This window comes from Bombus vosnesenskii, unplaced genomic scaffold (genome assembly GCF_011952255.1).
Source record: "Bombus vosnesenskii isolate JDL3184/JDL3185 unplaced genomic scaffold, Bvos_JDL3184-5_v1.1 scf7180000015241, whole genome shotgun sequence".
Classification (NCBI taxonomy): Eukaryota; Metazoa; Arthropoda; class Insecta; order Hymenoptera; family Apidae; genus Bombus; species Bombus vosnesenskii.
Window position 1 is genome coordinate 186,421 of NW_022883898.1, and position 12,013 is coordinate 198,433.

The window sequence follows — 12,013 nt, forward strand, 5'->3', positions numbered from 1 at the left end:
TATACCAAATTTTTCACTCTTTCTGGTGACAAAAATATTTCCGTTCTAGGTCGTCTAGTTTTAGATATAATAGTATAAAGATGACATTAAGTCCATATTTTGTTACAAGGGTTATATAACTTTGATTTGTTTTCTCCTAAAATTAGAAAATTGTAACTTAGTACACTCTGATTCTGCGGTCTGGATATGTATGTCTGTATTTATGTATGTCTTGATTTTTTTTCATGTATTACATATAAGTATTAAAATATGTATAATTCTATGTGCTAGACTAGATTGACCGCGTAGTAGTGATACATGTATGTGAATATGAGTGTATGGAAGTATGTGTGTGCGCGGAGCCTCGAAAACAAGGGAAGGTAAATTGCTCAGTTAACAATGTGGTAGGAAGAATGTGAGATGCGTGCAAGTGTGTATCGATGAACATCTTTGAAATCGTTTATCAAAAAAATATATAACTATTCTAATATAAATTCTAAGTGTAAATTTAGTGTTCCTATACCATTATTTCGGCAATTAAGATCCAAAATTCTCAACAATAATATGTAATATAATGTTCATGCAAATGCTAGAGCCAAATCTTTGTATTATAACTTTCTTATCGTTATACCTCATTTACATTGTTTTAAATCTTTCGTTAATTCTTAAAAAGTGTTTACTTCAACAATTATTTGTAATTTACGAAAAAGGTATTGTATAATTCAAAATAATTAATTATGAGATAACAAATGTTATTCTAAAAATTCTCTCAAACAATTTTTCAATAAACTCATTTCATATTACTTACCATTTTATTTTTAGTATTTTAACCAATTTATTTCCATATCTGATTTCCACATCTGATTCTAAATCGTTTCATATATGTTCTACGACATTTTATTCACAAGTATACTCATCGAAATATTTCTAAAAAGTTTATGAACCACGAGAAACTACAAACATGCAGTGCTGTAAAAGAAACTTTGGAAGACTTGTTTCTACATAACACCATTTGAAAATATTTCTTAAAAACATATTAAATTATGTATATACGTATTTATATAAAACATTATAAAATATGTCACTATCGTAGATGACGCCTACGACTTTCGCACAATACTGTCTATTATTAAATTGTCAACAACCATGCATGTATAATTTACCATTTACGAATGTTTTTATGCTACACAACGCCTCACGTTTTCCGTAATCGAATCCGCACTCGATTCGTTGCGAAACAATCGCATACTTCCCCTAATGTAAACGGTTGCGTTTCATGTCATGCACAATGAGCAAATTTCATGCTCTGTTTCGTTCGAACAGCGGTATGCCACGAAAATAATTCGAGCAGCTTCGCGTGAATAAAAAGAGAGAAGCGATTGATTATTTAAAAACTATGATTGCTTTCGTAAAATGTCCTGTAAAATCATTGTTCAGAAGATAAACATTCTTTAATAATCGAATAAGCGAATAATCATGTGGAAGAAAGAAAGATGACAGGTACACTATGGAGCATATATATTTGGAATAATTTGTACACTTCTAAATTATTTTAAATATATAAAATATATTTCAAATGAAATTCTAATCTAATTTTGGCCTCTAATCTCACCTCAAACTGCTGTACATAGTTAGTATAGTGGTTTACAAAAGTATTTCAACAATTGCCACGAAAAACTTTTACATATGTGTACTGCACATCCATTTTATCTCGAAACGCTCAAATATATTGAAAAATATGAATGGTGCGAAAATTGTGCCATATTACACATATCTCGATAACGGATAATACGAATGAAACATCTGAATAATAAAAATCTGAATAATAAAAAAGGCAGGTTCCTATTTAAAAATTTTAATGATCTCCATAGGACGTTTTAAAGTCGTCAAAAGATCAATAGACAAGAGAGTATATTTTTCTCGATATCGATATATTACGCTCTTTTTCCAAGACATTTTTTCGTACCATTCATATTATTTGGGTTATTCGAACATTTTGAGTTGAATCGGACATACCATACATTCTACTTCTTATATAAGATATTTTGACATTTCATCGGCATTGTAATGAGACACGACTATTATGATTATATTGATCAGCCTTGAAACCAATCTGATACTATATATAAAAGTGACAAAATATTCGTGACTGTATGTATATAATATGTATATATAATAGGTGTTACAAACGTAAAAAAGATCTTTCTGAATAATCAAACTTTTTAGAACTTCATAAATAATTGACCGTTTAGATAGTTTTATGATCCTTTTATTTGTGCAAATTATGTTGCATCAACTGCTCATAGTTTTATGATCTTTGCAAAATGTATACCTGAACAAAATATTTTATATAACTTCCATATACATTTTTGGATTTGTTTCAATTTACCGATGCAACAATGATAGTCATGCCTTACAGCGCTAATGAAACATCAAAATGTTTCGTATCAGATGTATAATATACTTATAAAAGTTCCTACAAGTATTTGAATACATTCGTAAGTCGCTTGCAGATATTCGCAAAAACTTTGTATTAATGGTATTGGTTGGTATTAATAAAAAGACAATATATAATTGATGGTGGATAAAAATTGAGCATCTAGAGATACCTCAGTTGGCATACTTCATATGTGTTTGTTCGGTTTCGAAATTTTAAACTGATTAAAGTGTTTTCCTAGCTTTCTAGCGACATTTCAAAAGTTCATATAGGTTTTGTGCAGAGTGAGCTGCTTAATAGAGGTAAATGTGTAATTTCAGCGATGCAGTTATATTCTTTCTTTCAGTTTAAAGGTAGAACGTTTGATCTCACAGTTATGACAAGAGATAAGCAGTTAACGCTAGAGAAACGTTCTTCGATCATAATTTTGAAAATATAGCAGAAATATCGATTTTCTTATTTGCACCAGGTATCCAAATATTTATGCGCCGTAGTGTAGATGAAATGTGAATCTAACAGATCGCAAATAAAAAAAATGGATATAGATAGAAAAAGAAGAAAATGATTAGCATGTAGCATTACCTTGGCAGGCGTCTCTGTAGTGCTGAGATTTTGACGGCGGTGGAGGTGCGTTCGAGTATTCTATGGATGAGCCGAAAAAAAGGAAAGTAATAATTAGCCGCACTACGATTACCATGAAACAATTATCACTCAGCATTGTGAGTTCACTGTGAACATTGAATGCTGACTTGGGTTAATGGATTGCACTCTTGCTCGGCATTAATCGATATTGGTATCCCAGAACAAATCACGTTTCCAACCAAGTATTTAACAGGAAACACATTTCAACATTCAGATTATATTTTCAAAATAGTTGTATTAATATTCAGCATTTGACACTTGCGTCGAGAAGTGTCCGCGTACACGTCTACTACAGAATCAAGAAAAGTTCGAGCGGGATATCGGTATCTGCAGAGTGTACCCGTACTGTTTAAGTTCCCGAATGTTTCGGGATTCGAAAACTCGACTCGGATATAAACGCGAATGAACATCATAACTTCGAATTGGCTCGGCCAAAATAGGATGGGATCGATTCGAGAACCCGATAAGATCCAACTATTAAAAAGAGATGGAAAGAAATATCCTGCATGCTAAGCCTATAAAACGTTTGATTTTTTGTATAGAGTTTCTAGCGGACAGTTTTACTTTTTCTTTTTTTTTCAGTTTACTTTTGTAATAAAATTTGTATTAAATTTTTTATTAAATACTTTTATATTCTAGATTTATACTTTATTCTTCGTGTAAAGTTATTGAAGTATTTTGTAATTAATTTAAAATTATTATCGAAGTAACAATAATCCTCCAAAATTTTAAATATAATATTTATTCATATAGATATACGCTTTATTCCATCTCTTTTTAATACATACATAGCTGAATCTATCAGGCTCTCCAGCCAATTCCGTCCAACTTTCGTCGAGTCGATGCAAAGTTACACTGCCCGTTCATGCTCGTATACGAGTCGAACTTCGGGATCCTAAAACTTTCGAGTATACTGAGATATATTGAGATCCCATCTGAACTTCTCTTGGCTGGCCCATCCCTAAATTCAAGACCCCGATATTCGGGTCGATCCGCAAACATCTGGCGTCGGTTAATTCTTCAATTTTTTATTATCTTTTCGTTATTAATATATTCTTTTAGATTCTATGCGTATTTTTTCCTTAAATTATTACAATCTGCGAACGAGAGGAAGATGTTTTGGGAATTTGATATTTTTTTATCGTGTTTCTATGTGATGTGCTAGATTTGCATTTTTAACTTCAAACCTGTAGAAGTTATGTTATAAAATTTTATACTCATTTTAAGTTATCTAAACAATATTTCAAACGATACAAATTACATCCTTCTTAAAATTATTCGTAGTAATTTGAAAAATTAGATAGAAACTATTAAAATTAATAATTGATAATTAAAAATTAGGAATAAAAAGCATTTAGTGAGAAAATATTATTATCTAAGTATCAATTGCTTCCCCTAATTGATTATTTGGTAAACAACAAAATAAATTATTCTTTTTGAAATGTTTATTACAACAAATGAAAAATTTTTTAATATTTGTTCATTTAAATTATTCCAAACTTTATATTGTACATTGAATTATTTATATTAACTATTTATATTTGCAACTAAAGCGTATTAAAAAAAGTTCTAAGAACTTGAATGATGATGAAAACGAAAGCATTTTAAAATCCAACAAATATGTTGCTTCCTCCCAAAGGAAATAATGTAATTGTTTTACTACTTCTATCGTAAAATAAATAAAATGAGGAATTTCGCATGAAAGATAATTTAGCTAACGAGAGAAATATTTTCAGTTAAGCATAAAACACATGATTATATGAAACTGGGAGTAATTTTAGCAGTTATGACTATTCAGACCTTCGAAAGTGACAGTTGGTCGAGCAGTGTAGATGGGAATTGGTGACCACCAAGAAGTGGCTTTTTGTGGAACGGTCGGCGATAGTGGCGGAGGAAGCGGTTGATATCTAAACCTCGGTCTGTGTTTAGCAGGATCAAACGGTTGACTTGTAAAACCATCTGATTGTTTCAAAATTGACGATGGACCTTTTGATAAGGCGCGTACTTGGTTCACCACTTTACCTCTATCATTGATCTGTGTCTTTGTGGAAGCGGAATTCGTCCTACTTTTCGAGGAAACATATCTGGCAGCGAGGTTGGGTGGCGAGGACAACGAGCGCATGTTATCTCGTCGACTGGGATACCTATGTGCTATCCATTGACCAGCTAGATAAGGGACGATATCTCTCAGCTCGTGCATATTCGGCGACGAGGTGAACATTTCGCCCAGGATCGAAGTTTTCTGAGTAGCAAACTCTTCGAACTTTTTTCTCATACGCCCAACAGACTTCCTCGCCTCCAGCTCGTCAGTCTCTGCCTTCCTAGCATTAGTCACAGTAGAAGTTGTAGCTGAATCCTTCAATTCAGCTGTCTTACTGATAACATCGATGTGAGGCATAGACAAGTCCTCTCGTCTCAAAGGAACACGTGGAATCGGCGGAGACTCGCCTCTGCGGCGAGCTCTTCCTCTGCGAGGCTCGTACCTTCGACGCAACCAGGCTACGTCTGCAAATTCATGAGGCTTCACTTTACCTTCGTCCACCTTCCTCAGAAGACATCTGGCCAGTTCAGGATCGCTCTGAAATCTTTTTGGTACTGGAACCGTCCTGACTGTATTTCCACGAAGATCTTCGGCACTCTCAAATCTAGCCTTCAAACGTCTCACCGTACCATTTTTTACTAGCTTTAAATAGGCGCGCCAATATTTTCCCGGGTCTGGCGAGGAACTACGCAACCAGATGCTCTCGAGACTGCAGGATGAATTCGATCGCATGGTTGCACGACACGGACTAATGCTCTGAGGCCTATCATGTTCACGGTCGCATGAACAAGAGCGAAACGAGGGTCGCGTGTCCACTTCCCTATCAGGGCTGCTTTCTTTCTCTTTAGTAACGAATGCTTTTGGGGAAATAGAACGTGTTCTGCACCTTGACGAAGACAAGGTGCTATATTTTGCCGATTCCGTTTCACCGAATAATTCTTTCAAATCTGCAAAACTTTGAGAAGAAGACAATCTCCCTGATTTCAACTTTGATTTTGATCTCGTTTGCTCCACTTTTCTACGATCTTGATCAGTTTCTATTTTATCAACGTTTTCGAAGAATTCGATCTTCGTTGGAACATCTTGAGACTCTATATTTCGTTGAATAACCGTTCTTACAGATGTTTCGGAACTTTCAGTCATACTGTCTCTTTCACTGCCAGAATTTTGGGCTGAAATTTTGGTCTGAGTAGTCGTGTGAGGTATAGCAATCGTTAGAAGAGGAGGTTTTCTAGACCATTCTTCCAAAACGTTTTCTGCTCGCTGTCTATCAGATGGACTCTTGCTGTTTGGGGTTAGGACCAATAGGAAGTCGCTTTCTTTGATCCCCAAGTCTGTTCTCGATGAATCTTCAACACTTGACGGCTCCAGAGAATAACAGCTTCTAGGTGATGTGCTGGTTACGCTAGGCGTAGCCGCAGAACGAGTCGCTTTTGGCATCTTCTTAGCCGCTAATGCAGCTGCTATGCTGCCTCGCGTTTCACGGGGAGCCAATGGAAGCGACAGAACTGACAAAACTTCTTTTCCAAGTGTCACAGACAGTCTCTTTTTCTCTAACTCGCTCATAGATGGAGGGACTCTGAATAGAGTTTTATCAGATTCAAATTTTTCTGTGCTTTTCCCTTGACTAATAGAATCACTTCTCTTCAATTTCAATTCTGGACGATCCGTCAACGATTTCTGATCCCTTGGGGATATATCCGATGTAATCATAGAGTGACATCGTACATGAAGACCTTTCCCATCATCTCGAACATCAGGCGATTCGACTTGAGGTGGAACGACAATTTCATATTTCGATAAAGAATCGTGTTTATCAGTTTCTCCTATTTTCTCTTGTCGTTGTTCTGTGATTTCAGGATTCATTTTTGAAGATGTCGACGGTGTAAACTTTTGCAAATTATCGCTACCGTAAATTTCGTTTAGCTGTTTCTTCAAAGTAGCTACTTGTTCGATAGACAAACTGCTCCAAAATTTTTTACTGCCACCAAGATTTCTTTGTAAGAATGGATGATCTGTATGATCCAAGGATTTCTCGTTATGAGAGCTATTCGCTTTCTTCTGCATTGTGCTCGCCACGTTTAGTACAGAAGTGCCTCGCCAAAGCGGTTTATACGTATCTTTTCTCGACGAGATTTCTTTTCTTCTAGAATATTCTAGGTCACTCTCTTCAGATTGGAGCTTGTTGAAATGCTGAATAATATTTTCAACAGATCGTTCTTTACACCTTAAACTGCAGTCACCGTGCCATTTAAACTTACTGATATCTTTGGTGCTGAACAACAAGTCTTTGTTCCTCTGAACAGCCTTTAGCTTTCCATACAGAGCACTGAACTCGACTTCAGCTCTCTCGTGCGACCTTACTTTCTTCCATCTATCATAATCTATAATTTCTTCGTTTTTCATCCTTGGTCGTAAGTCGTTGGTAGAAAAAGTCCTCTCCAATTCGCCCAATCTTTCAAGGCTCGAATAGAAATCGTGCAGTTCCTTGTACCTTTTCGATCTCCTTCTGGCGTGTAACCTTTCCAGTACATATTGATGATACTCTTCGTGACCAATTGGTGACGTGTACAGAGAATTCGTGCTTCTACTCAATGATAAATTAGAGCCAAACTTAGATCGGATTTCTTGCAGTTCTTCAGTTTCTCCAGCACTTTTAGTTGTAATCTTCTTCGCAATAATTGTATTAGGAATTTCTGATTTTTCTTGCTTCAATGTACGAATGCGTCTACAGGCTGGTGATCTAATTGGAGATGGTGAAGAAGTTCGTGAAGATGAGTGTTTCGAGTCTGAACGTTCTGGCAGAGTCTTCAAAGGCGGCTCACTTGAACTTCTTTCCTTCAAACGCTCTTTCGCCGAGTCTGGACTTCGATTACGTAAAATACTCGATGATCCAAAGTCCTCGATACCTAGAAGACTGTCAAACTTGCTCACTTTATGAAATACAGATCTTCCAGGCCAGCTGACACCGTATGGGCTTGAACTCCTAGAAGAAATACTCTCGCGTTCCCAGTTTTTGAATTTTGAATCTGATACTGGACGCTTGTGAGCTAAGTAAATACTCAAAGCTTTTAGTGAAGGTTCCGATTTGCTACCCTCTCTGATGTTTTCTTGGTATATCCTCGCTCGTTCACTAACACTGTATCTCTTAAAAGAGACATTTTCACTTGAAACAGCTGAAGAAACTGATTTTAAAAAGAGATTCTGGAAAGATGTATCAGAACATGCTACTTCGTGATGTCCTTTAATTTTTTCTACAGCTAACACGGGTGATTGTTTACTCAGTGTTGATAACGGATTCTGTTTAATATTAGGCTCCTCATTTTCAATATTAGTTTTATTAATACTTTCATTTTTTGAATCTGAATTTTGTCCAGTTGTTACTTTTTTCGTTCTCGCAGTAACTTCGGTCTTGTCCTTCTTCGATTTCTTTGCTTCAAGTTTTTTTTTAGTCGAGTCAGCATTAATTTTTATGGTTTCTGGCTTTTGTGTAGGAAACTTGACGATGGTATGAGGTCTTAGTCTCTTCTTTGTATATGATTCGCTAATTGCATCAGAAGAGGATGTAAATTTCCTGCTAGAACCTATTTTATCATGCTGTCCGACTATTGTCCTCGGTTTCCTGGTGTCTGTTAATACCGATCTACCCAGAACTGATGGAGAAGATGTGGCTGAAGAAGACTTTAAAGCAAACGTTGATTTTGCTGTAGAAGTTGAGTCTACTGGGTTTCTTAACATTTCCTGTCCTTTAGAAGACACAGTAACTATTACTTTCAAAGATTTGTCTTGCGGACTTTTCTGCTTTGCATTATTTAAAGCTGCAGAATACATCGTCGAGGAACTTTTAACAACTGCTCCTGATGGCAATACTGTCGTGCGAACATCTTTGCTATTTTTGTCTCTATATTTCTGCAAATGCTTCCTATTTTCTATAGAAGATAAATCAACCGGTGACCTGGCGAGTCTTTTAGAAGATTCTTCCTGCTCTTTTCTTGTTAACCTTCCTCTAACATTAGTTTTCTTAAGATAAGATATAGAATTACCGATTTCATTCATAGAACGCAACTTCTTTGATTTTGTTGGGGAAGAAACTAGATATTTCGAAGTCGTCTTCGAAGAAGAAGAGGATGATTTATGTTCAAGTCCACGTTTCAAGTCAGGTTTCACTGAATATCCGTAGCCAGTTTTCCACGAAGAAGAAGTATCCACGCAAACGCGAGTTCGACTTTTGTCGGCCGCGAAACTTTCCATCGCAGCTGTGTCGAGTAAACTTTGTGACAACCACGAGTCCGAATTCTTCTTGTTCAATGGAATTGACACCGAAGTAGAAACTTTAGACCGAGGCGAGATCGAGCTGTTAGAGGACGTTCGAAATAAAGTGGAAGTTGAAAGACTTTTTCGACTCTGCTTGAATCTGTCAAGATTGCTGCAAAACCGTTCTTTCAGTGACTTAACCTTGGACCCGTCTTCTGTAAAACATTGCTTGTGTCTTGATTTAAAAGATTGCGTCGTGTTATCCATGGTTTGATGTTTGAGATTTGATGCAGTTGATGCATACAGTTTCAATGTTTTGCTGTTTCTAGAAGATTGTCTTCGGGGTGGAGAAGGAGGTCCTGTGACCGCATTTGAGAATGTTCTACTACCTAGTTGTGGATAGGTGAAACTGTCGTCTCTGAGACACTTTGATTTTGTGATAGTTGATCGAACGTCCATTTTCTTGCTCATTCCACTCTCACTGGAGGATAATCTTTCGTGTCGCGAGAAAGTGGTTGATGATGAAGCAGGTGTGGTAGCAGAGACACTTTTTCGGTGAACACGGATCCGTGTCAAAGTGGGCGAGATCAGAAAATACTCGATCCCCGTGTCGTCTGTGGACAAAGTGTTGATTGTTTGCTTTGATCGCGTGTTCGTTTCGCAAATTGTGTGCCGCTCGTGGAACCCTCTCACCAAAAATTTTGAAGAAAAGAGTCTCTTTAAAGCTGGTGATGTTGCGTTTGTTCTATTTAGTTTCATTTTTTTATTTTGTTTTATTAGATATTAATCCGACGCAGTGTGAACATCAGAAAAGTCTTCTCAGGTGATGGTACTGCTTGTGCATCGTATTGCGGAGAAAATTAAATCGCAAACCAATATCGATAGATACCGAGAAGAGGCGGTGCGGTGAATAACCTAAAGAACTACTTATAAGAAGAATATCGTGAAAAAAGTATGCGTTTAAGCTGAAAACTTTTGGTTGGCACAGCTAAAATTATAGTTATGAATCATGCTTCGTACTTTTTCACTTGACGTATTAATTCGAGGGAGGTGAAATTCAAACAATCGCGGGCTCCTATCAGATTGTATTACGTGGAAATTGTATCAGCTGGTTACATTGAAATGCGGTTATGCAGCGCTTACATTAAAATAATTTAATAGGCAAATGATAAGCGGCCTACAAACATCCTCGTATGTGACTCAACTACTTTTATGAGCAAAATAAAATTTACACGCTCATATAGTGGCTCATGAAAGTATTTGAATGCTTGTAGAAATCTTTTATGAATATGCTATAGAGAATATTTTCAAATTTCATCAGTCTGGAACAAATCTGGAAATGTACAGGATAAAAGAATTCTTTGTTATGGCTTTAGCAGATGATTTTACACCACCGAATCAGTGGAGATCTGTTAAAAACAAGTAACCACAAAATTGACCTTAAATATCAAAATCAAATATTTTAATTTCATCGTTGTAGTACTTACAATCAGAAACAAAAGTCTCAAAGGAACTATGGTGGCAGCTCAACCGTTCCTTTAGGAAAAGATGTTTTATTAATTAAACATTTAAAAGTTAATTATATACAATATAAAAGTGATCTTATTTCGAATATATTTAAATCTCGCAATCAGATAGAACTTACATAACATGCTATTGATGAAACTGCTAGAGATTATCGTTTATCACGTGAAATATATGCGATAAAGTACTTATTTAAATGTATAGTGGTCTGGTCTGCATTATTTCTTATTAATTATCAATATATTTGACGTGTTAAAGGATGATTCCTAGCAGCTTTATCAATAATGCACTATGTAAAATTTATCTGTGTGTCACATGTAAATGTATTATAAATAAAATCAGTTTCACATATATACATTTATATAATTGATTAAACTTTAATATCTTTTTCCAAGAGTACGGTTGAGTTGCAATCTGTAGTTGCCTTGAAACTTTTATTCCTCGTGATGAGCACTACACGATGCAATGAAAAAACTTTGACCTTTAAATACTTTTTTTTGTTAATGGATTTCCACCGATCCGAAGCTGGAGAATCACCTGTCAAAGTCATGACAAATAATTTTTGAACGTCCTATGTTTTGAAGTTACAAGATATTTTGTTTCAGTATACATTACACAGAAACCCACAAAAGTATTTGAGCACTCAATTACCATTATATTAATAAGCCTGGATATTCAGTAAGACCATTTTTAACTTATCACATATTTAAGACAGCTATTTACGCTGTATACTAATTTCTTGGTAAATATGTGTTTACAGTAAATGTCCTGTATCTTCTTTACACACATGTATATGTGTTCGTATTAGTTTCAAATTTTACCAATATAATAACGATAGTCATGGCTCACTACAGTGACAATAAAATTTTGAAATAATGCACATAATATATTCATAAAAATTTTCTGCGTTATGTATGCGAATACTTTCAAGAGCTGCTGTAAGTATCAGGACATTTTGGTCGATTTGTAGTAACAATATGTGAGTTTCACGGAAATATACAAATTATTGACGAATTAAAAATTAGAAGCAAAATCACTACCTTTTTATGAAATCACCAGGCTATAACCCTAAATTATCCATTAAAGAACATAGCAATAAAATATTTTACTATTTAGTGTATATATTTACTACTATA

At 35.4% G+C, this 12,013-nt stretch overlaps 1 protein-coding gene across 1 annotated transcript in view; it reads right to left on the reverse strand.

The window, feature by feature from the left end:
• The window catches only part of LOC117241075, a 237,934-nt gene that overhangs the window by 64,904 nt on the left and 161,017 nt on the right, over positions 1 to 12,013 (reverse strand). The window contains exons 23-24 of the mRNA XM_033507059.1: positions 4,859 to 9,967; positions 2,999 to 3,058 (exon numbers count right to left, since the gene is read on the reverse strand). Coding sequence (XP_033362950.1) covers positions 2,999 to 3,058; positions 4,859 to 9,967 — 5,169 coding nt within the window. The remainder of the gene's footprint in view (positions 1 to 2,998; positions 3,059 to 4,858; positions 9,968 to 12,013) is intronic.